Genomic DNA, 26,397 nt, shown 5'->3' with positions numbered 1-26,397 from the left:
ATAATTTTAGATCAATCACTAGAAAAGTTACAGCCTTTAGAAATTTCCAGTCTGAAAATGCAATTTTCTAGATCGTGGTGGAGCAGCGCAAAGGACGGGACACAAGAAACAAGGAAGGACGTACACAGGCGCTTGTTTCCTTGTTTCTTGTGTCCCGTCCTTTGCGCTGCTCCAGCACGATGCAACAGCACCAACTAGCCCAGCAACTTGCTCTTCTGAATTTTCTAGAACCAGATAAATTGATTGTAATTTATATTTATGCACAGAAATATGTATATGTTTTAGTATGGTTGCTCAAAGCATCTCATAAGCTTTCAAATGCAAAAAAAATCATGCAAATTGGACTAGTAGATCTCAAGATATCATGGGCAAGGGTTGCCAGTGTAGCGAAAAAATCCATTTTGAGAAATCAAGAAAAGAAGTTTGAGAACCCAGTAACACTTTATTATGGCCAATAACAGCCATGAATCTGCAAGGGTTCATCCTTAGAATGCACCAGGCATGTACTAATCAGAGTCTCTTTCAGTTGTGCGCTTTCTTTTCATAGCGCTGCGGAACCTTTCTGCTTGTAGATGCTTTGCATCGGATGTTGCAAGCCGGCGCCGATCCTTCTCGGCTGACCTTTCAATAGCTGCAGTGCCATGATTTACGCTCAGCTGCTGCAGAATAGCTTTGGTGGCATACTCCTTGCCGGCATTGAATCTTGTTACTGCTTCGGCAACAGCTGACTGCACTGCAAACAAAGAGGCGTGCGCGCTGTTCTCTGGGCCTTGTCGTATCAAAGGCAATGGAGGCAATGCCTGCAAGCCTCGACTTTGCTGTAAAGGAGATCTCCAGCAACTAATTTGCTCACAGCAGCATGAGGCAAAGCATCTACAGGAGTGTTCTTACTGTAAGAGCAGTGCAGCCCTAGAAAGGACACAACCCCTGAAGATCCTTTCCCCATTTGCTGCCACAAGCCATCTGGTGCCCTACAGGCACAAGACGGCTCCTGGCAGGAGATTGCAATGAATGCGTACTATCGCAGTACGGCCCTCTCGACACACTTCCTAAGTGTTTCAGAAAAAAACGTACAGTGTTTGCCTTGTTAAGGAAATGAAAATGTACAGTGACGAGAGAAACTATGTGCACTTTCTGTTTCTGAAACTGATCCTTGCTGATATAAGAAGAGTAAATAAGCTCTTTCAAGGGGAGGATGTTGATACACTGGGAATCTTCAAAAGAGCTGCATAAACTTTTCAAGTGGCTTCTGTCCAGGATCCTGAAGCCATGTGTGCTATGAGAGCATGGCAGCTCTAGCCTTTCCAATCTGGATCTAGAAAACAGCGAATCTGGGCCTTGACAACGCTGATTTAGGCAGCAGTGTTCTAGACTACATTTGTAGAATAAACCTCAGCACTGAAGAACAACAGTCCTTGACACAGCAATGCTTTGCTTTCATTAAAGCTTTCTCGTACGACTTGCAGGAAGTGCTTCCCGAACTCTATGTTGCTGCTGTGCAAACTGCGAGTTACTAGTTCACTGTCAATTCTACGCCCGCATGACATGCAGGGATTGAAAACTTTACCATGCAGTATATTCCCTTGCCTAGAGCACCAGATTGAGGAGCAAGTGAGCTACTTGCGGCAGGTTGAAAGTGAAAACGCAAACATGCCTACCATCAAGTCAGAATCCGATGAAAGACATAGTGGAAGGTGATATGGAACCGCTCGTCTTGCCCCTGTCCAACGCAGAGGCAAAACGAGCCTTTCAGCAGCGACACTGACCAAGAGTGACTTACGAGACAGAATGTGCAATGAACAGCTTGTTGCGACCCTGAAGAGATATGTTAGAAAGGGATTTAAAAAGAAAGAAAAATAAAAGTGAGCCTGAAGACAATAAATTGCGCCTGAGAGGTGCCGCCAGCTCTATGTTTGAAGTGCTGTGTGAAATGGTGTAAAAAGTTAACAGTAAAACCTGTGTGCAAGTTACCAATGCTGACGTGGTGTTTGCATTTGTTTTAGTTCACCTGTGTGTTCTATATATTGTGCTTTGTGATGTTTTACCTGGTCAAGACTTCTTACCTAGTCATTTTACACCCGCAAAAAGAATGAATTAAAAATGGGATTCTGTAGTGCAACACTTCAACACCCGAACCCACAAGGAGACGGGACAGGTGATAAGCCCACTGTAGAAGAAAGGGTTTGGGGCTTAGTTGGTTCATGATTTAAAAACTGTTTTTAAATCATGAGCCCACTAAGCCTCAAACACTGCTGAAAAGGGTGAACTAGTCATTTTGATAAATCTTTCCACAAAAACATGTGATAACATCCTTTTCTTTATCCTTCATTTGTCCACAGTACGTATATATGGGCGAAAAATAAACAACCTTTGGCCCGTTCCTTCTTTTTACATAAAAACTCCCAGATTTTTCATCTTCCTGGGGGCAAAGAGGTGACAGCGTGAGCTGCGCTGTGCAACGCATCCCTTCCTCCCCATCCATCCTTCACGCTATCTACATCATAGCACGCACCTGATGCCTCTTCACTGCCAGACCGGCTATGCGTTTGGCAGTGCGCGAAGGTAGGAGTTTTGAATAATTCAGTCCGAGGACACCCTGTCACAACTCCCTGAATCACCTTGGCCACAGTAGGCACATACAAGAGAATGGAGGTGCTTTCAGCAACGATCATCGAGAATGAGCATTGTTTTTCCTTACGGTCGCTCGAAATCACAGTGTTTTTAGTTATGATAGCCCTGAATAGCGGTGCTTTCAGTTATGACAAACAAAGACATCGTTTTCTCTGGAGAAGGTCTTTAATGCAGGCATCACTGTAAATAAAAACTGTCGTTTTCTTGTACCATGGCGATTCTTTTGCTACTAAATGACATGTTAGTCCCTGTTGGCAACTTTTTCGGTTACTACTCAGGAATTTTTGGCGCTTCTCTGAGGACTTGGCAACCCTGGCTCTAACGCTGTTGCATTGAAAGGTGCATGGCAGAAACATTGGGCCCGATGCCAGCCTGCACAACCACGTCGCGTACAGCGCTGCTCGAGCGTTGGAGCATCTAACGGTGTGGTTTCGTTTTTCCGCCTTCAGTTCTCAAAAGCATTTGGGCCCCAACTCGAGACGTACAGTCCGGTGCAACCTATGTGCGAGGGCTATGGGGGCTATGAGTCGTGGACGCCATGCTTGGGGTGGCATTCCACAACTGACGCTTTATCTTCAGGCATTGCAAGGGAGCATAGAAGGGATGGTACCGCTCCCACTGCAGCTCAGGTTACTGCCCTTATGTCAGTTCCGTGAGTCGTCTTGCGTTTTGCCAGCAATCCCTTGCCCTTCCAATAACCAAACGCTGATGTGTCACTGCTCTGTGAAGGAATTACAATGCATTACATTACATTTACAATGCAATGAAGGTATTACATTTTACAATGGTTCATGACAGCATTCAGTAAGCTCCTTTGTCAAGCAAGCATTAGGTCAAAATGCGATATCACTTTATTCTGGCTGAATGCAATAGTTATCCAAAGAATTGTAAACGAGGCATTAGTCTACAAAATAAAGTTTATTACTACTGCTACTACATCATTCCCCTTCATTTATTTAGTGCCTGGTGAGCTTTACAGGTATAGTCAATTATGATAATGATGAGTGAATTTTTGTTTGCAATCTCTCCGTTTCATTTCATAGCTGCATTCTGTGGAAAAGTGTTTATCTTTAGTTTGAACCACCTGTACTTATTCGAAATGTACAATTCGGTCCGCGCCCAATTTTTATTGTTCGTACTTGCTTCGCAACGAAAAATTGATATCTGTACACCTCTGGTAATTGCTGCACGATTAGTTCCAGAATAAAGTGGGAAAAGGAAAGGTGCATATTGAGGCTTGTGTGAATATGTGTGCTTCGGGAACCAAAAAAGCACTCCAAGAACTCAAGGGTTCCATGGAACCCAGTCTGAGAACTTCCAATGCAAGATGTGCAGTTCCATTTTGCCAGCAACAACAATTGGACACTGGCCTGTATAATTACTTCAAATCTGTTAGAGTAGTTGGCGAAGATTGGGTGACCCTATTGGACTAACATTTAGAGTCCTACAAATTGTTGCATTAACAACAGCAGCCAAATTGCTCAGAGCAGCTCGAAGGTAAATGCCCGCAGTTGATGCAGAAGCCCCAAGGTGGGGTTCCGTGGAAGCCAGTCTGAGAACCTTAACGTTCCATTTATCCGGTAGCATAATGACATACGGTGTGTTATTGTCAATGGTAAAGGTAGGCTAACACAGGCTGGTCTAACATTTACAGCCCTACAATCGTTGCATCACCCACAGCAGCCAAACAAACTTCTCAGAGCAGCTCGAAAGGTTAACGCCTAGAGTTGATAGAGAAGCCCCTTGGTGACACTTATGACTGTGCGAAATTCTGAAAGTCGGCCACAGGAGATAGATATATACAGAAGAATTTCTGCACCTTGTGCAGTTAAACAACTGCACAGCAACCCCAACCTTACTGGCACTGCCAGTGGCAGCGGAGTGCAATTCAGCCAACACTGCCTTTTCATTGCTTCCTAAATGGTCTCGCAGACATGAATCACTACAAGGCAGGCTATGGTGTAGACCTACCATTCTGAAATTGTTCCTTGGAGTACTTTTTGTGTTCCTGTAGCTCTATTTCTGGACTAATCACAACATAATTTCCCACAGCCAACTTTCACTAACAGCCAGTCATTACTCACTGAATTTGCGCATTTTTTGAAGGGCAGTGCATTTGCATGCTCTTATGTGGATGACCCTCAACCCTTTCAGGCACTTTGTACACAACTGTGTAAGCGGCAAACTTACAGCTTTTTCGGAGAAACTGGAGCACTGAACAGCGATTTCATTATTTCAGTCAAATTGAGCACCCTTCTTGTTGCAAATAAGTTGCTTTTTTGTACCATGCAGCGAATGCAGTAAATAATATTTCACACAAGAGTGAGCTAGGTAGCATTTTGTCCGCCGTTTTTGTGCAGACAGATTTTGCCGCGAGTGAAAACATTGTTTTTGCTCAATTTCGAGCGTAATGTGAATCTTCGAAACAAAGTGATTCCACGATCCCTAGGGTGTTTATCTGACACACAACAAGGTTGAGATGCTATTATTTCTAACAAATCTGACACTTTGTACGGAATTCTCCACATCGTTGTAAAAACTTACCTGCTGGTGTTTTACGTTCGAAAACTAACAAATTCCCTTTCTTGAGGCCTCAATATTATACTTAGGTGAAAAAATAATTGAATTCAGCCAAAACAAAAAATGGTGCCTGAAAGGGTTAAGCAAGAAGGGACTGACGCCAAGACACAAGGGGGGGTTCCACAGCACCTACTGAAAGCCGCCGGGGTTCCCCGAAGCTAGAAAGACTAGAAACTGCTGACGTGTAGACAGAGGACGAACACTGCATGGTGGGATGGGCAGGCTTACCTTCATGACGGCTGTGGCGTCGAACGAGTTGCGTGGCTTGCGGGCTGGCGGCAGGGACGTGTTCTCGGTGGCGAAGCGCTGCTCCCGCAGCCGGGTGTTCATGAGCGTCATGTGCAGCTTGACATGCTCGGGGCCCCGGCCTCGCTCCTGCTGACGCAGCATCAGCCCCGAGTCCAGGAAGCGCTGGGCCACACCGTCAGCCAGCTGCTGCAGCTTGCACCTGGACACACACGCACGCGCGACACAAAGGCGGTGTCGGAGTAAGCCGTGCGTTCGCTTGTGCCAGCAGGCCGCCGGAGAAATGTCAGGACTGAGAACAGCACATGCGCTGTTTAGCACCCTAGTCTCCCGCTGCCGTGGTGACTCAGTGGTTATGGCGCTCGGCTGCTGACCCGAAAGACGCGCGTTCGATCTCGGCCGCAGCGGTCGGATTTCGATGGAGGTGAAATTTAAGAGGCCCGTGTACTGTGTGATGTCATTGCATGTTAAAGAACCCCAGGTGGTCTAAATTTCCGGAGCCCTTCACTACGGCGTCCCTCATAGCCTGAGTCGCTTTGGGGCATTGAACTCCATAAACCATAATCTCCCCTAAAACATGAAGGACACTGCAGTAGAGTGGCACCGAATTAACATCTACCACGTGGGAATCATTAACAAGCACTAGCGATGCTCAGCACAACAGTGTGCTTTGCGTCTTGTCTCCAACAAAAGGCGGCCGCCGTGGCCAAGATTTCGTCCGACAACCTTAGGGTCACTGGTCAAACACTGCGACTAATGAGCCACCACAGTGGGTACCAGGGCTGGGAACACTGTACCTGAGCAAAAGGGATGTGCTTTCATCCCCGATAAGAGTGATTTAAAAACACAAATGCTAGTGTGAAAGCCTCCTTGAGAAAGAATAGTGTGCACAGGTGAACAACGATGGAAGCACACAGCAGCAGTGCTTACATTTCATTTGTTCCTCATCTGTGCATGGTTGTTTTTCACAAGATGACAAACCAGCCAGCCTAATTAGCTATTTTCATGCAGTAACATGAACACTTTCAGAAAAAGAAACAGGGTGTGGCCACTCACAAACAACTACGTCAACATGATTGAAAGCACAATCATCAATGGCTGAAATGCAATATACTATGAGCTCGAGGCCTTGCGTGCGTTTGATGCCTGGTGATGCCTTTGAAGGCCTTCAACGATACAAAGGCACTTTCACCTAGAAGCTAGACTTAGAACCTTCTACCTAGACGTCTGCTAGTTGCACGTTTTTGAGTGCCTCTCAAGAACACGCACTCATATAATCGTACTTCATTCCCTGATGACTGTACTAGTACACATAAAGATGATTAAACAGACTCTCATTTGTATCTGACAAAGAGATGAAGTAGTGCTAACTGACCTACTTTCGAAGCCAATCTCTCGGACCCATCTCTGAGAATGACTAAACAATTTGTTGCAACTGTGAGAACAATGCTGACTCCAGCAATACATGGATGACACAAGTAGTAGCTTTTCCTAAAACTAGTGACAATACGAACTCAAATTTTTCATGCACACTGATAAAAGTATTTACAAAAAGACCTATATTAGGTGTTTCAACTAACGCTAGCCATTGATTAAAAACATGCTGAGGCAAGACACGTGCAGGCAACTTCAACCACGTTGTTCATCATTGTGTGCAGTTACCCAGAGTATTTTTTCATTTTGTTCAATTGAATATCTAATTAAACTGAAAAATTAACTTTTGAGCTATTCTGTTTCCAGTGAAAATTCAATGCCAAAATTGTAGAGCGGCCCAAGAAACATCTAGTCCATCAGTTTTTATTCTGACGTGCACTGTGCGCAAAGAAATCCCATGTGACCACGCGCTTGCGTGACGCGACAGCAGCGCTTTAAAACACAGCATACGATGGTGCCACGAATGTAACCAGGCTAGAACAATGAAGTGGCCACTGGCGGTAAAAATGAAAGTAACGCTTGTGACCTGGCCACATTCAGTGCGGAAAGCACTAAGCACACCAAAATAAAGTTGAAATAACGCAGCATTTTTAGTCATCGGTCAGGAGTTTCGTTTTTAGCCCAGCAAAAAAAAAAGTCGCCAATTTCAAAAGGAAATCGCAGCATCGTCGAAGCAAAGATGTCACATGCGAGATGCCAGATGCGTAACACTGTCTGCCAACTAGGAACGAAGCTTAGTGCTACAGCCTGCTTAGAGCTACAGGAAACTGTCGTGCCCGGTGTCTTTTCCGAACTGAACGCAGCCAGGTCATGGGTGTTACTTTCAATTCTGCCACTAGTGCCCGCTTCAGTGCTAAGGCCCCCAGTTCCCCTGATTCCATGAAAACCATAGATTTTAGCATTTTTTTGTGGAACTGTGTGTAAGCAGTCACACTCAATAAAACCATATACAACAGTTGTATCTTACCGGTACTCACATACAGGGCAGAAACGTGGAGGCTAACAAAGAGGGTTAAGATTAAGTTAAGAACAATGCAGCGAGCTATGGAAAGAAAAATGATAGGTGTAACGTTAAGAGATCGGAAACGGGCTGAGTGGGTAAGAGAAGAAACGTGGGTTAATGACATCCTAGTCGAAATTGAGAGGAAAAAAATGGGCTTGGGCCGGACAGGTAATGCGAAGGCATGATAAGCACTGGTCTTTAACTCTTTCCCTACCGCGCCCATTGAGCATCGTTAGCCCACTAACGATGATTTCATGCTCCAATTTCAGAACCTTCTGCGTTGCTAATCACAACACTGCAGATACAGCTTGTAGGCAAGGATTCAAAGTTTTGTTTCCGATGTAGTTTTCTTTTGTCCCACGATGGGGCACTTTCTAACTCGCCGCGAAGAAATGAGGACGCTGATCTGCGCTCATTGCCCGCCATGTTGCCCGCAGATGACACCTTCGCCACTCGACTTCGGAGCCTTCCGCGCTGCTTACAGGCACGATGCGAATCTGGCTTGTAGCCGGAGAACTGACGTTTTGTTTCCGATATAGTTTTTTTCCCCCCTATAAAACGGCATTTTTTGAACGCGCTCCGAAGATTCGGTACCATCAAAGTCACTTGGCAGCCTCCGCACGCGTGCCACGCGCACTAAAAGATAGCAAATCTCAGGACTCCGTTTAGTCTGCGCGTGATTTAATCGACGACCTGTGCAACAACGAGCCTGAAAATGGTGCAAGGCGCGGAAGATGATTCAGTTTTCACATCGGTGATAATGGAAACCAGCTTGAAACACAGGCGGCCGCGTTGCGATGCACAACTGTAGGGTTTCCAGTTATTGTTTTGTAGCATGAATACTATTCAAGATAGAAATGATTTTTTTTTTTGCAGATAGTGGCCAATAGAGTAACGAACATTTTGCATATTTCAGAAAATTTTTAACATTTTTTTATTTTTAAATACAAGCGTGTCTTTGCAAGTTTTGTTCAATTTTTTCCTAAAATCTCGTTTTTAGCAAAAAAAAAATTTTGTTGCAACATGCAATTTGTTGTTTAAACTTGTATGAATAGAAAGCACCTTTATTCAGCTCTGTTTTTGGGTATCGCAATAAATATTGAATGCAAAAGTTTTAGCAGAAAAAAAAATGTACTGAAACCTTCAGAAAATGGCCATTTCCCCCATGGTAGGGAAAGAGTTAAGAGAGTTGATTCCAAGAGAAGGCAACCGTAGCACGGGGCGGCAGAAAGTTAGGTGGACGGATGAGGTCAAGAAGTTTGCGGGGATACGGTGGCCGCAACTGGCGAAGAACAGGTTTAATTGCAGAGAAATGGGAGAGGCCTTTGCCCTGCAGTCAGGCTGATGACGATGATGTGTTTGTGGATGTCAGTAGGAGTAACAGAATGATGGGAATGCAATTAATTTTGCGGGCAAGATGTCAGTGAAAAAGTTAGGCTGTCAACATCGAAGGCAGACAAAGAAGACAAGTGTCGCTCGCACAACAGACTATCAGCTCGGCTTGGCCAAAAAAGTCAGTCATAGCTCTGATTTCCGACAACCACCAGTGGCAATAAACCCCACTTTATAACTTAGGTAGTTGAAACCAGCAGACTCTTTCGATCCCGGCTACAGCAGCCACATTTCAATGAAGGTGAAACGGTAGGTCGTGGAAATTAATCAAGAGCCCTCCATTACAGCATCCCTCGTAACACACGTCATTCTGAGACATTAAACCCCATGTACCATACCACGCGCTCCTCGTACGCTTGCAATGCCAGCAGAAAACAAACCACACCGACTTGTCCGACTCTGTACTCCACTGCAGACTCACTTCTCAGGAGACCGCGAAGGCCCTTCCTTGTTGTAGGACGAAACCTTGGCATACAGCACGTCAACCTCGCTGGGGTCGTCGTTCATTATCTCCAGGCCGTGCACGCGAACCATCAGTGCTGCATCCTCCAAGATGTTCCTGTTTAGTAATGAGAATCAGAAGTAGAGGTTAAAAACAAGAAGACGAAATAGCCACACTTCGTAACCATTCACCTCTGTTAACACGCTGCACTGAAAGCAATTCGTCCCTGCCAGACTGGGTACGTCCACTGCAGGGCAATGACCCCTCTCGCTGATCATTAGTTACCCCTGCCCTACATCAGCTGCAAATCTTCTACTAATAGCACTCCTCTACCCCACACTACCATCCTTGGATATGACGTCCTTAAAGGTGCATTGAAGAGGACTCTGAACTCGTCTTTTTGCCACGGGAACTCAATCTGCACGTTCCGAGCATTCTTAGAAACTTCGATTGATTGCCCTGTGTGGCTGATTTTCCTTATTAAATCGAATCAACGTCCGGCTCCCACCTTTTCTTTTTAATTCTCCCTCGTACTGTGGGCGCAGACGACCAACGCGGGGAGTGCCTTTCAGCCAGTCCCGCGGCGGCTTGCCGCTCTGCCATCGGCGGAGTAATACGTAGTAGTCCATAGAAGCAAATAGTCCGCACGTATTTTCATTTCTGCGGGCTTATTTTGCGGCTATATTATCTGCGAATGAAACTATTTATTCACGGAAACCTAAAAAACAAAATAAAGCGAAAGCAAAGCCTCCACGGAGCTGGCTGCAAGGCACTCCACGCGTTGGTCGACTCCGCCCACCGTACGAGGGAGAATTAAAAAAAAAAGGCGGGAGCCACACGTTAATTCGATTTAATTAGGAAAATCAGCCACACAGGGCAATAAATCGAAGTTTCTAAGAATACTCAGAACGTGTAGATTGAGTTCCCGCGGCGAAAAGACGAGTTCAGATTCTTCTTCAGTGCACCTTTAAGGAGGGAAGCTGGTCTTAGAAAAAAAAATTTGTTAAAGAAGTCACAATAATGGAATCGTCAAGAAACATCTATTTTTGCTTGCTGATTTCAAATATGTAATTTGATTTTATGTAAAACAAGTCCTTGTGCACTTATATAATATGTTATGTAACTTTTTGCCAAGAACCTTCAATAAATTTTGCTGGAGGAAACTTGCTAGGATGCATGTCACTGGCTTGTCTCAACATCGAACTATGCAATAAGGACAAAATTATTATCCTGCCTACCATACAAGTTGAGTTACAGGGTTTTGAATTTGCCGCTCCACAAACGGGAAGAAATTGATGATTTCAAAATCTTATAACTTACCTTCTATAACAGGCAGGATGATGATTTTACCCTTATTGCATGGCCTGATGTCAAGAGAAACCAATGGCATACAATCGAACAAGTTCCCTGCAGCAGAATTTCTTTCAAACTCTCGGCAAAAGTTACCTAACATATTGCACAAGTGCACAAGAACTTGTACATAAAATTAAATTACATATGTGGAATCGGCACACAAAAATGCATGTCTTCTAGAGATTTCATAGTTGTGACTTCATCATTAAAAATTTATTTCTAAGACCCTCTTCCCCCCTTAATGTAATTGGGTGTCCTACCAGTCTGTCCACTACTTGTTCTCCACACTAACACATGTCCCGTTTAAGCCCTTCCTCTTGATTTCAGCTGGAATGTCATTAACTTGAGCTTGTTCTCCGCCTTACACTCCTTTGTTTCTGCGTTACGTGCTCAACACGACAGTGTTAACAGCACACAATCTCCACACCCTGCATGCCTTGTTCGCGTCGTGCGCGCAAGTTCTCTTGCCACTTCCTGCAGCCTACGCGCGTCTGTGGTGTCTGCCAACAGAGGTGCACTCACGTGATGAGGTCCTTGCAGCTGTCCAGCACCTTCTGCGCGATGCTCAGCTCCTTGGGGTCGAGCAGCACCAGCATGCCGATGGTGAGGTGCAGCTTCTGCTTGGAGGCAAACAGGCTGGCCTCCAGGCCTCGGCCCTGCACGTGGTGCAGCCACACAAAACAGGCACCACTCAAGCTGAACAGCATCCCACAACACTGGTTCGGTTTGATTTGGTTTACGGGGTTTAACGTCCCAAAGCGACTGAGGCTATGAGAGACGCCGTAGTGGAGTGCTCCGGAAATTTCGACCACCTGGGGTTCTTTTAACGTGCACTGACATCGCACAGTACACGGGCCTCTAGAATTTCTCCCCCAAAGAAATTCTAGCCGCCGCGGCCGGGATCGAACCCGCGTCTTTTGGGTCAGCAGCCGAGCACCATAACCACTGAGCCGTGCCCAGGCTTAGCAGGGCCAGCTGCTGCACAAAGGTGGTGCATGAGCAGGTGCTGCTAGGCATCATCATCATCAGCCTGACTATGCCCACTACAGGGCGAAGGCCTCTGCCATGTATCTCCCATTAACCCTGTCCTTCGCCAGCTGCGCCCACCGTAAGTTGCACTGTACTTATATTCATTTTCATACTTTCGACGCCCGGAGGTATTCCAGAGAGGAGTGCGGAAACAGATAAAATTAGTAACAGTGCCTTTTAGTTAAATACAGTCAGAGATAAGAGTGAAGGAGGCCAGGAGGCAGTTCACCGCAGCCTAAAAGACGCGAGTTTGATCCCGGCCGCGGTGGTCGCATTTCGACAGAGGCGAAATGCTAGGGGCCCGTGTACTGTGCAATGTGCACGTTAAAGAACCTCAGGTGGTCGAAATTTCCGGAGCCCTCCACTACGGCATCTCTCATAGCCCGAGTCACTTTAGAATGGTAAACCCCAGTAAACTAACCTAACCAACAGAATATGAAGACCAACTTTTCACTGAACATGATTTCAAGGCTACTTCTACCACTCTTCACACAAACCCACATTATAAATCACGTACTAGATTACTACTTTGCTGCTTTTTTGAGAAGTCATCTTCACGAAAACTGCCTTGAATCTTCCTGTCATCCAACACTGCAGACTGCAGAGACTAGTTATTTAGCATGACCTCATTCCTTTTCCTATTTTGAAAAAAAAAAAAAAAGAAAGAAAAAGCATAAACCAATGCGTGTAACCACATGACAACTGTACATGGGCTTTCAACCATCCCAGAAAGAAGAACATGCAGGCTAACTTTTTTCTCTGCCCAAGTTGTAAGGCTGAGACGTGCATTTCTGATCCACAACACCTGTCGTGGATATGTTAGGGAGAGTGCTTCAATGCCGGCACGCTACATGAGGGAAGATGGCCTTTGGTGAAACTGCGCATCTGATTTCGATATGTGGACACACTGCAACCATTACGTGGATTCTCTCTGCAGCCAAAGTGGACGTTTGGGCGAGTTGGTATGACATCGTTGAAATAGCACAGAGACACGGACGAGCAAGGAGGAAGCACACAGACAGGCCACTAAGTTTTTTTTTTCTTTACTGAGGCACTGCCATAACTTATATTCTGTTGGCATACACGGTGCGGCAATGACTGAATAGGGAACAGTCGTAAGTTCAGTACCAGGCCTGTGTGCTCGTCCGTGTCCCTCCACTGTTCCGATAATCTCTTTGCAGGTTTCTTCGTTAAAGAGCACCACACTCCTTCTTATAACTTTATGCCCCACATCCCCATCCCAAGTTCTGAAGTTACGGTCCATGGCACTCTCCAAGAAAAAAAAAAAAAATTCAGAGGGCACCTTGACTGTCTAAAGTGCGTAGAGGCGAAAGCGTTTTCCACACCACTTTGCCTATGTGACACTGGTGACGTCACCACTGGATGACGTCACACATAATTGATGACGAAGTAATGACAAATTACTAATTAATGACAAATTACTGATTAATCACTCAGCACTAATTGACGGCTAATTAATGGTGCTTAAGCTTCGCCTTTAGGAGTAGAACGCGACAGCGTGTTGTAGCGTTGCCAGGCAGTCCATGGAACGCAATAATCCGTTCCGCGCGATGCAAGGATGCCTTGCCCTTTGAACGCAACGCTTTTTGAAGAAGGGAAATGGCGCTGTAATTCTCAGTCATCACCTTAACCGCACCGTACAGGAAGGGAGGAAGTGGCAGTGAAAGAAGAAAGAGGGGCAGTAATGAAGAAAATGAAAACTGGTTTGGTTTGGTTTATGGGGTTTAACGTCCCAAAGCGACTGAGGCTATGAGAGACGCCGTAGTGAAGGGCTCCGGAAATTTCGACCACCTGGGGTTCTTTAACGTGCACTGACATCGCACAGCCCACGGGCCTCTAGAATTTCTCCTCCAAAGAAATTCCAGCCGCCGCGGCCGGGATCGAACCCGCGTCTTTTGGGACAGCAGCCGAGCACCATAGCCACTGAGCCACCGCGGCGGCAGAAAATGAAAACTGTATTTGAGGAAAGGAAATTACGCAGTAACTGTCTTCACATATCTCGGTGGACACCCGTCAAAACCCAGACACATCTGTCTACACGGCTGACACAGACATGGACAGATTGCTAATGAGAGCATGAGGCATTAAAGGCTTTCGCCTTAAAAAAAAAGCCCTTCAACTGCTCTATGTTAGCGATCATGCAAGCTAACCTCTTACCGAACACGACTTCGTGACGATCTCCTTGAACTCTTCCACCGTGGAGCCCAGCTTCGGGTGGTTCAGAGGAAAGCACACAAAGTGCGTGTAATGCTCGTGCTGACGCATGGCGTTCACAGTGGCCGATATTCGCAGGTGGGCCGATTCCACATCCTCCTCGCTACCACCCGTGATGACTGGGGAGAGGAAGAGAAAAGAATATACGAGTTTACCAAGCCTGCAAACAAGAATCCCCGGCCAGGACATGCGAAATGGCAATTATGCTGTTAGGAAAAAAATTACGAGACACTCTAGCGGCTAAATTAGTGAGAGGCGAAAGCCTGAGTGCTGCATTCCGCTACGCGATCGTTCACTTCACATTCAGTAGGTGCATTAATTAACTGCCAATTAATGACACTTAATTTTTGCCCTTAGGAGTAGAACACGACAGTGTGTTGTAGCGCTGCCAGGGAGTCCACGGAACACCACCACCTGTACTACGGCGGGATGCCTTGCCCTTTGAATGCAATGCTTTTTGAGGAAAGGAAATGGCTCTGTAATTCTCTGTCATCTTGGTGAACACCTGAACCGCACTGTACAGGGAGGGAGGAAGTGGAGTGAAAGAAAAAAGAGAAAGAGGGGCCTTAATGAAGAAAATGAAAACTGTATTCGAGCAGTGGACACCAGTCAAAATTGTATTCGAAGAAAGGAAATTGCCCAGTAACTGTCTCACATATTTCGGTGGACACCCGTCAAAATTCAGGAAGTCACGACCATTTCGATCAATCTAAAACCCAGAAAAATTTGCTAACACGTCTTGGTCACAACAGTATGAGCATTAAAGGCTTTCGCCTTAAAAAAACGAAGTTGAATGCAAGCCGACATATTTCCCACTCTGCTAAACACCTACGAACTCCTTTCTGAAGGTGAAGGACTGGAGATGAAAACACGTGACCATAAATTTGGTCAGAATGAAATGATGCAAGAAGAAATATAATGCAAGACTCCAGGATGCATTCCCAAAATGACAGACACGTTTCAATCACTGTGCACATACACATGAGAACTCTGAAGGTGAGGGACCATCACTCAGCAAAAGCTGGGAATTTGTAGAAAGAGACTGAGCCAGCTTTGAGAACGTTTTTTTAAATCCAACATTGCTTAATAACGGCACTGCGATGGGCATGTTGGTTCATGATGGAAAGGAACAGTGCGAAGACAGGACAATGAACCTTTCGAGCTTGCATTTCTTAGACCCATGAAAAATGATGCGAGGCTATGGGAGCAAAATGTTGCACACGTGAGCAGGATATGCAAAATGAGCGCCAAATACCCTCTCCTCTACAATTCTTCTCACTGAAGACTGTCCCACTGCCCTTTTCTCGTTGTCACCCCCTGCTCTTATTTTTTTCAGGCAGCAACTCCAGGTGTTATGCAACCGAGATGAAATTGTGCTGATCCCTATTGGCAGTGACACAAGACTGTGTCATTTCCTGCTCGCGGTGGAATGTTCCCTTTTAGCGCAATGTAATAAGGAAGCATAGGCTGAAAAAGCTTTAGTAGTGGAGCAGACATGGAAAGGGTACAAGGTTAGGATCCTAACCTTGAATCCTTCCCATATCTGCTGGAAATAAGCCCCTCGATCAAAAAAAAGAAAAAACTGTCTCCTTTCTTTCTTTTCAGCTCACTCTCACATCATCAGAAGAGGACTGACCATCTCTACTGTGAACAGCTCTCTATTCAGGTCCTGCTTGCAACAAACGGAAGCAAGCTTCCAATCTAAGGTCTCCAAAAATCTGGTTCTCTCTCTTTTCTATCTCGAGTGCTGCAGAGGCCCTCTTAAAGGAAATTCGAAAAGATTCCAAAAGAAATCTCCAAAACCGCATCTGTTCCCCACTTTCTCGATCATTCCAATCAGCTCAAGAAAACCACAAGGCGTCCAGACGTTACTGTGGTGTTTTTGGCCCGGAAACTCTTCGCAAGTCTATGCAAGAAGGTAAATTCTGATCGGCAATCACTGAGCCAATGCAGCACGAGACATTGGAACCGTTTCACAAACTATTGGCCCAGTGTGGTGTACTAAATTCCCCTATGCTGCGGCAGAATCTATACTGAGGAAGCCAGCAGGCACTTCAGAAAGGCCTAAAATTCAACGTGTTCAATAATTTGGGCATATCCCTCTGTTCCAGAATGCCTCAATCCACAGGGGCTGCAGAGACCACATGGCGAGGCTAATTCTGGCGGCATTCATAATGAAACAAAAACAGGGCCTGTGTGTTAGCGTCTCTCTATCAACTTCCTTCAAAGTGAGTTTGGATATATCTCGGAGGCTAGTTTTTCCCCTCCAAGGTTGCGGTGCAAAGCTCCCTCTCTTCCCTGTTTTGTGTTTTCGTTGCTCTGGTTTCTCTTTTATTGCGAAAGTAATACTATGCTCATGAACGGCCTTTCGCGTAGCCACGTTTGACCTTTAGAACGACCTCTGACGTCATACCAGGGTGAGAGATGGGCTACCAAGTCGAGCCATCGCGCCGGTAGCCACGCGTGACCTGTAGACGCGGCGCACTGCATTCCTTCTTTAGACGCGGTGCGCCGCGTTCCTTCCGTTAGAGGCGCTGTGCTCGCTTTCGCAACCTACCAGGCTTAACCAAAGCTAAGCCCCCGCCAATTTTTTACTCCCCCGGCTACATTCCCTCTTTCCATCCGTTTCCATCCGGAGTGGCGTTCACAAACGCCTATTCGCATCTCATCGCAATGGCAGACTCTATAGCGTGTGACCAGTGCGGTTGTGATGAAACAATCGGACGCCTCCTCTGTGACTGCCCTCGTTTTGAGCAAGAGCGCGGTTTTCTGATTGCTACTCTGTACCACTTGGACCCGCGTCCTTTAACAGAGTCCAACGTTCTGGGGCCTTGGACACAACCTTCCTCACAAAGGAAAGCGGTGAAAGCGCTCCTGAGATTCTTACGGGACTCGGGGTTGTATTCCCGTCTATAATCTTTAAGTTTTCAGTGCGCGCCCTCTGTCTCTGTGACATAGTGGTCGCTGGACACTTAGACAACTCATTTCCTTGCCGCTCTTTTTCCTTTTTTCCCCTTTGTTCCCCTCCCCAAGTGTAGGGTAGCCAACTGGGCATCGCCTGGTTAACCTCCCTGCCTCTCCGTTTTTTTCTCTCTCTCTCTCTTCCATCCGCTGGCGTTCCTTGTAAAGGTAAGCTGAAGTGCCTCTCTCCACTGCACCACAAATCCGACCCCCCCTTTCGAAGCCCTTAGGCTCTCCTTTCTATCCCCCACCTCCCTCCCATCTCGCTTTTATTTTCATGCCGCGTTTGACAAGTTTAAAGTCACTGTTCTTAATTAGCCATCCTTCTGCAGCTCCTCCGTCTCTCCCTTATGCACTTTCTGCCTTTGCTGTCTTCTAAAAATCAGCTACCAATCATCACAGTTTGGGTCCGCTGGCCGCTTGTGCCACTGAACGCAGTCTCTTTTTTTCTCTAATTTTTTCCTTTTTTCCCCTCCTCACCCACCTTACATCTCAGATTTCGCTGTTTGCCAAATAAATGTTCAGTCGTCAGTCAGCACTCTGAGCGTGTCATCTATTACTCGTCCCGTCTACGCACGCTGTTTTTTGCCATGCTCACTGTTCACCAACTAGCCAGACACCAAGCTGTTATCGAGAACGCGCCCTAATTACAGCACAGCCAACAGCCACGCTACCCACTGATACCAAGCTTTACCACCGGTGACAGGTTTCGCGTGTCATGCACGAGGCAAAATGAATTCACTCACTGATGTCGTCACACGTGTCCGGGGGAGGCACCTTAATAGATGTGCTCGTATCACATTCAATCTGCTTCCTCACAGCATGCTTCTTTCCACACAGGCGTCTTTGTGGGAAAAGGAAAAGACAAAAAAAAATTATGAGCACAAGGCACTGAGATATAAGGGCCGACAAAAGGATTCAATGAGTCCAAATGCAGAGACGCCAAAGCCGGGATTGCATCGTAGAGCACTTCACAACAAAACTGAAAATGCATCATACTCGTGAGACTGTCACCAACTCGTCACAACTTTCATGCCTTCTACGTTTCAACTAATAATACGCTGTATGTGTAAAAGAAGAAAACCACGATTATAAAACGAGCACTATCATAAGTGATTGGTTTGGTTTGTTAAGGTCCCACAGCGACTCAGGCTATGAGAGACGCCGTAGTGAAGGGCTCCGGAAATTTCGACCACCTGGGGTTCTTTAACGTGCACTGACATCGCACAGTACACTATCATAAGTGAAATGAAATGCTAACAGACAGTACACATGTTTATGGACGCACGGTTACGCTACTAAAAGTAACCACAAGGACTGGATAGATTATGAAGGCTATGTTAACAGGCCAATGAAAATGAATACTTCTTGTTCAATTTGATGATAAAATTGAATAACAACAGCTGACGGTTGCAAAATGTTTAATACTTTGCAAATAATTCGCGAAGAGCTACAAACCCATGTCAAATACATGTGTGGGATGTCAGACTACACAGAAGTTCAACCGTCATTGCACGACAATGCAATTTCAAAAATAGAAAGCCCACTGGAAGCCAGGAGGTTGTTTTTAGCTGAGTTAGAATCGCCAATTTTGGGCCATTAAAAAGGAGAGCACAGGTATATATGGATTACTGTGAGAGCTTGCTATCAAGTGCTCACAGTAATGAAACGTAAGCTTTCAGTCTGTGTGCAAAAAGGACATTAGGAGTAATGCCCCTTTTTCCATATGAACTGAAGGAGACATTTCAGAGTACCAAATGAGCTTTTCCACCTGCTGTTTACTGAATACAACACGGTATTTACATCAAAGTTCCGCACTGCTCATCTGCTTCCTTTTTTCGCTAATTTTTTTACTCTTGCGGACTTTGATATTTGTTTCCATGCTTTTTAATCTTGAACCCTCCGACTTTCACTAATCCACTGGTTGTAATCTAAAGACACTAATTTGCACGATACTGAATTGATGCCACATGTGCAGTCATCCACACACCTGTCTAGAACGCTTGAACAGTGCACCGGGGAGTACACTTGCGTCATTTATGAGTGACATAGGGCTCGAAACAAGACCTTATCACGCATGCATATTACCATAGATTGCGTTTAAATCCCGATGTCTTTAAAAGCTTTAGCAAGCCCGCTAGGCGGCAGAAATCGTCATAAATCCACAACAGATCGCATCGGTCGAGCGCTCTAGACAAGTTTGCGGACGTCTGTACTCTGGTTTAGAGACCATTAAGGCCGTACCTTTGGTGAGAGAACAAAAATATAAATAAGATCCCGCGTTTAACTTACGGAAGGAATTTCTGAGGCACATAATGCGTACGCCGAAAGAATGCATTCTGCATCGAGCTGCTATCATCGTAAGTCTGCCGTGCCGTGGCCTTTGGACCCGAGCAGGTGGGCTCATCATCATAGGAGTTCACTGGACAAGGAAAAAAGCCAACAAGACCAATGAAACATGTGCAAAGGACAGAACTACTGATCACGTGACCTTCAACTGTCCTAGAAATACAACCACTCTGCTGGCAAGGACTTAATATATGTTAAGCAGGCATATTTTGTCATGCTTTTTACTGTACATATAGACAGTTCACAAGCGACATCATGAGCATCACAACAGTACACCACATGGGGTTTTTCTGCTTACATAGAGTCTTATTAGTCGCAATAGTCTTATTAGTTGTGTCTTATTGCTTGTAATATTTCCCCATGTACGCCTATGAATAGTAAGCTTGATTGTGTCCAATTAGAATGCCTACAAGATATGTATAAGTGATCTCTGCTTTTAATCCAGACATCTAAAGTTGTTTCAATGAAAAGCTGTATGTTACCGCCCTTCAACCTGCCAAATATAGGGGCAGCAACCTTTGTCAAGCTGCTAATCAGCAGCTTTTTGTTGCTTGCCCTCGCATTTTTGTACTTTTGTAAAAAAAAAATGTGAAATAAATTGAATTGAAAAAGTAACGAGAAGTGGATAGTGCAAATGTGTGAATTTCTGCCGTCCTCCTGGTTCACCAACTAACCACTGTGACATCAATGCAAGCCATCTATGTAGTCTAAAAGCTAACAAAGGTGGATGTCTACAAGCATACACAGGCCTTTCTAAAAGGGGGGGACCAAAGTTTACGGTAGCATCTGTACGTGTCGTCCGAGTAGGAAAGAACAGTAGGGGACAAATTTTCACCCCCATTCACAATGCCTATTAGGGGGCCCCCCTCTGTAAAGTGAAAGCATTTCAACGAGACACCCTACCTGTCTTCTTCTTGCAACTTTCATCTCGTTTTTTGCCACGACAGATAGATGCAACACTGTCAAAGCACTGTAATCAGTGCAACTCTCTCATTAATTTCTTGTTCTCATGAAACCCATGTACCAACTCTGGAGAGCCAGTTTTCACTACATCAGCATGTTTGCTTGGATAGGTAGAATATGCACACTTTTGAATCCAGCAATACAGTTGGAAAAAAAAAAAAAAAGAATGTTGTAAGGAGTCCTGTGCTGTACAGAAGAGGAGAGAGGCACCTTGTAAGCAAGTTTAAGCAATGTTCAGCGGGGTGCAAAAAAAAGCACTTATGCAGGCACTTTTAAAGTAACAAAAAGAGCTATAAAGAACCTTTCCGATTTACACCATCAGTTCCTCACAACTCGACACAAATGGTTTGCTGTTTCTCACTTCCAAGTCCTATAGTGGTGACTTCCTGAAATGACAGCCGACTGACACCAGTGGCCCGGCGCGTACCGGATCGGGTGGCTGCGAGAATCCAACAGTACAAGTATCAGGACACTGACCCTCTTTCCTTCACGGGTTGAGCCAGCCAGGCCGTTGAACACCATGCAGAAAAAACAGGCGATCACACACACCGCAAAGATTCCACGTGCAAAGAAAGAAATAAGTGAGGAAATCAGAGGATAGCGTAACAGGGCGCGACGGTGATTCGACCGGCTCTTTGGAAGCTTCCGCCGTGTGACTGGGTTTTCATTTTAACGTGTTCTTCGAACCAACTGCGCGATGGACACTGCTTACCGTCGGCACTGCAGCCACGATCGCTGAACTTGTCGTCGAAGTCCACGTCCCCGTCCTCGGACGGCGAAAATCGGTTAATCGGCGAAAGTTTGCGGTAGCAGGATCCGTCAATCCAAAGCAGCTCGCAGTTCAAGACATCCATGCTGGCAGCACGGGCAGCACTTCAAGCAGCGCACAGTTCAAACCACGACCTACTGTAGTTCAAACGCGTTAAAACTTTTTTCAGGTGAGCCACGGCACAAGCTGTCCTCGAAAAGACATGTGGATATTCGCGTTCGCACGCACAACACCACACGCGGAGCAGTGAAAACGAAGAAAACTGCGACCTACGGCGTACTACGGGCGGTAAGGCTAGCGCGAAGTAGCGCGAAGCACTGAACACGACTGCTACTCGTTACCGTGAACGTGACTGCAATTACTGCACACTGCAATACTGGCGTAGCCGGCGCTCAGAACGTAACACAAAGGTGCGGTAATTGGTTAATTTGTGGCACTAACAGTAATAACAGCCCACACAGAGCGCACCATGGACTACGTCAAGCTTTGCCGGCATTCGATGAAAACAAAAAAAAAAGGTAACATTACCACAAGCCGACGGTTGCGACATCTATGGTCGAAAGGATCAACTGTTCTTGATGTTGACTGACTGAATCGACTGAATTGGGCTGGAATCAGCTGAAACACTGACCTTGTTTTCACACAAGGAAAGGGGTGCACCACGGAGGAAGGAGGAGGAGGAGAAACTTTATTTTCATCAACAAATGTATCTGACGGTGTGGGGCTACAGCCCCATCAAGTGGCCATAAGCCCGTGGCGTACGGCGACTTCTAGGGCTCTTGTCACAACCCCGGAGGAAGGAAAATGGTATACACGAAGTAATACAGCCGGTCGTGCTCTGTACACAAACTCTGTGGGGTACACAGCCATGAAGGGCACAGCTAAGCACAGCTTTCCTTTGTCATGTGACCTGGCGGCCTGCGTGCTTGATTTGAACACCGCTTCGCCGTAACTGCACTCAGTATGTCTTTCAAACTTTGCATCCCCTAAATGTGTGACTCGTTCAAAAGCAGACAATGGCCTGATGGTGTTACGATCATCAGTCGAATTTTATCCCACCTGCACTGGCTTCTTTCTGGAAGCCTCGTGGATTAAAGAAGGCCACCACCCCTGCCTCAAGCGAGGATTTTTGTGTGGTAAATTGGTTTCTGAGGAAAGGAAATGGCTGGTAAATTGGTTTTTGAGGAAAGGAAATGGCGCAGTATCCTTTTTTTTTTTTTTTGACGCAAGCTCAAGAAATGAACTGTGCAACAAGGATCACTGTCTTTTCCCTCTCACCCTCCAGAAAAGAGAGCCTCAAAAATTTATAGGATGGCTTCCAGTGGGCAACTAGAGGTTTAGTATTAGCAGTGGCGAATATAGTATTGCTTTATTCGTAATATTTGCCTTCTCTTGTAGAACGGGCGTGACGTTCCCCTAATGTCAGTCGTGAAGTCACTGCGTTCGGAACACAGCGTGGCACGCTGCAATGACGTCATGTGTGACATCACTGCATGCTGACCAATCAGCGCAACGCGATGTGGGGGAGTGTTGCAGAAGCGGTAGACATAACAGCTGTCGGTGTAAAATCACCCCTAGCTAACTGGATTTCACCTTGTTCCTTAGCATAAATGTAAGTTAACTGCTGCGCACTGTACTTCTAAATACAGAAGAAGAACGGCAGATTGGGCAAGTTGGTGGTTACTCGTAATTTAAAAACAGCGCTACCTGATATTGGACATAGCAGAAAAGACGTGTAGTGTGTGTCTTTTCCACTTTTTCCACTGTCCAGTAGCGCTGCTTTTAAATAATTCTGAATACATCTCCCTTGTAGGGTTAGAGAACGAACGAAAAAGTGCCAGGCGAACACAATCTGTGTGCGCCTGGTTGTTGTTCGTCCTAGATAAAAAACCAGACTCCGTTCAGGAATTATGAGCCGGCAAGCTCAATTATACTGAATATAGCTGTCCACAGTCCACCCTCCCCATTTTCAGCCCAGCTATTCCTACATTAATGTCCCTAAAACATACGTAACGAGCCAATACTTTACTGTTGAGATGGGTCTATAATAATTTTACTTCATGCGTATAGTGTTTTTTCGAGTATCTATCTCATCGTCAGGCACTTCCCACAGCAGGAATTGCGTACGACAATTTTGACGCACTGTCACATTATCTGTTCTTGATTTTTCCTTCGAATATTAGACAGCTGCGGACTTAAAAATTGACCGCTGTGAATAACTGTCGGAGATCATCGATACTTCTAAATTAAGTGGTCGTGGGATCGAATACCGTCCACGGCGGCCACTTTTGGTGGAGGCGAACTATGAAAACACCGTGCGCTGTGCGATGACAGTGCACGTTAAAGAATCCCAGGTGGTCGAAATTAATCCTCCACTACGGCGTCTCCCACAGTCCCCGTGTAGATTTGGGACGTTAAACCCCACAGACCATAACGCCATAATCGGTTGCGAGCAGCCATTTTTTAAAACATGTCGAATACTCGAATACTCCAAAAGACCACCTCGACAGATCTGTTGCTTTGGAATATGGCCATCGAAACCATTTCAGGGTCTCTCTAATTGAGCTAGCTAGCTGGCTAAGAATTTCCGAACGGGGTTAGATAAACTTTTTTTATTAACGAGGGCGAACGACAACCGGGAACACGCGATCTTGTGTGCGCTTAGTTGTTTTTCATCCTTGCTAAAAGGTTTAGGTGACCCAGCAAGAGAGCTGCGCTCAGAAGAACAGTAAACTAAAATTAACAGACTGTGAGACTAAGAGCAGTAAACTGCCAGGTCTAGTGAGAAGGCAAGAAGCTAGTGCGGACATGATGAAAATCGACTGAAGTAGCTCCAGCAGGCAATGAACTGCTTTAAAAAGAGTAGTTCGTTTCGAAGGCGCACAGTTCTGCCAGAGACACCATCAAGTGCACCAACGAGTGCAAACAGCTTCGAAAACGCAGTTGTACCTGAAGCTAAGATTTAGTATCTTCTACTACCCAGTTTCGCACTCGCCACACGTGGACCTGCCAGCGTCGTTCAAATTTGGCGCGTCGGCTGCCATGTCACATGGTAAAAAAAACTCTCTCCTCCTCCTTGTAGAAATTTTGCGTGAAAACATTTTGCCTGCTACGGATTCATGCAGTCCCTACATTCCAGCACAGGAATCGCAGATCCCTTCTCAGTACAGGTGGGAGGTCTGAGACAACCTCGAAACTCCCGTCAAATCCCAGCCGCGGTGACCGCGTTTCGATGGAGGCGAAATTAACTAGAAGCTGTGCACAACGGTACCTATTTCTCCATTCCTTCTTTAAACTGCCTCTTTCATTGCTTGCCTTGCGGAGTTTCCCACTCATTCTTTTCAGCTGAGGCGTGAAGGGGCAGCCTAAAAAGGCAGCCTAAAAAGCAACGTACGTCATTCTCCAGCTCCGGAATCGACAGCAGGGTTGACCAATCAATCACAATTAGGAAGAAAAGTAATGACTATCGAGATGAAGTGTGACAAAATACGTTCCCGGGTCTCAGGAGTAAGTTACGGAATGAAACAAAAAATTCAGGGGGCACTTTGGCTCTTTAAAGTGCTGCAAGGCGAAAGCGTTTCCTGGCGCAGTTCTTTAGTTATTGTTTATTTTTCATATTTTATTTTTCTTATTTTTCTTTTTATTTCTGTTTCTTTTCTTGTTTATTTTTATATTTATTTTCCATATTTTATTTTTACTTTATTTTTGTTTCTTTTCATTTTTGTTTTTATTTTTTTTTATTGAAGTATCAGTGAAAGAAGAAAGAGGGGCCTTAATGAAGAAACTGACAATTGTATTTGAGGAAAGGAAATTACGCAGTAACTGTCTCACATATCTCGGTGGACACCCGTCAAAACGCGGACACATCTCTCGACACGGCTGCCAACACGGACGCAGACACGGCTGCCGACACGGATTGCTAACGACAGCATGAGGCATTAAAGGCCTCCGCCTTAAGCCGAAGCATGAGCAAAAGATCGCAAGTAACCGCACACGACGTGCCATCAGGTCGTGAGAAGCCATCACGCTCCATTTTAGCAACACCGAGGCACTGACAGATGTCGCAAATGATGCAATGTAAAATAAACTTCGGATACACTCACACATCACACACGTCGTTAGATTTACTTCCGTGCACGTTGCTCCGAGAGTCGTCCCTGCTGTCGATCTGCGTTGCCCATAAAGTGTAGACACCGATGGTTGCAGCGCAGTCGGCGTAGCGCGCACGGCTTCCGTTGGGTCCGAGGCCCTTTCCACACAACACCATGGGAGAAAAATGTGGAGGAAATCACGTGGTTTTTTTCGCGATCGGGAGGCCACCTAGTCCGGGCAGCTTAGCAACGGCGTCGTAGTTGCTGCTTGCAAGCCGGGCGGTAGCAGACGACCGCGGCGTAGCAGTTGCGGTGCGGCGTACTTTTCTCAACTGCTCGAGTTTGTTTTTGATCGTGCTCACAAGCTTACGTTGGCGCCGTTCACTCATATCTCAGGCGGAATTCGCTGCAAAACTCTCGTTGTTGCGTGCATTGATTTCAACGTGCTCGACCACGATCGCACGGGCATTTCGTCAACTGCGTCACTGCTCGGAGCCGTCGGGAGACCGCCGCTGCTTACTGAGGAGCACTCGCGCTGTTCGTTTACCAGTGATTCAATACGCCGTGTGCTAGAGAGGTCGTCGGCGTATTGCGCGGACGTTTCGCGTCCTGTGCGTGCAGTGTGCGTGTGCCATTCGCGCTCCCGTTTCCATCGGCAGTGAAACCTCGTTGCTATTAGGCGTGCTCTTGCAACGCTCTAGTGATCGTCACTGGTGTTAGTGTAACTATTTTCGTTTTTCGCGATTGCGCTTGTGTGAGCAGCGGGGGCCATGACATCGGTGGAGGGCGATATTTTAAAGGAAGCCGCTGCGCTCGCTTTGCATGCTTGCACGCCCCTGTTATACGCCGCCGGTAAAAATGAAAAGAAAGAGACCCTGCGCTTAAACAATACCTTAGAGATTTTTTTTCTTTAATAAAG

The 26,397-nt window shown here is 46.0% G+C and overlaps 1 protein-coding gene across 5 annotated transcripts in view; it reads right to left on the bottom strand.

The window, feature by feature from the left end:
- The window catches only part of LOC149327822 (activating signal cointegrator 1 complex subunit 1), a 33,824-nt gene extending 8,200 nt beyond the window's left edge, over window positions 1–25,624 (bottom strand). The window contains exons 1-8 of one of the 5 annotated variants that reach the window (XM_089562760.1): window positions 25,491–25,624; window positions 20,980–21,057; window positions 19,599–19,728; window positions 18,053–18,150; window positions 14,289–14,464; window positions 11,604–11,737; window positions 9,708–9,845; window positions 5,440–5,659 (exon numbers count right to left, since the gene is read on the bottom strand). In XM_089562760.1, the coding sequence (XP_089418886.1) occupies window positions 5,440–5,659; window positions 9,708–9,845; window positions 11,604–11,737; window positions 14,289–14,464; window positions 18,053–18,150; window positions 19,599–19,728; window positions 20,980–21,057; window positions 25,491–25,494 (978 nt within the window). In that variant the 5' untranslated portion in view covers window positions 25,495–25,624. The other 4 variants (XM_089562759.1, XM_089562757.1, XM_089562761.1 and 1 more) reach the window with 4 other exon arrangements.
- Window positions 25,625–26,397: the final 773 nt, after the last annotated feature.

The sequence above is a fragment of the Amblyomma mixtum genome, chromosome 10 (genome assembly GCF_055824585.1).
Source record: "Amblyomma mixtum isolate Tamu chromosome 10, ASM5582458v1, whole genome shotgun sequence".
Classification (NCBI taxonomy): Eukaryota; Metazoa; Arthropoda; class Arachnida; order Ixodida; family Ixodidae; genus Amblyomma; species Amblyomma mixtum.
The sequence above is the reverse complement of the archived record's forward strand: the minus strand, read 5'-3'. Positions and strand labels throughout refer to the sequence as shown.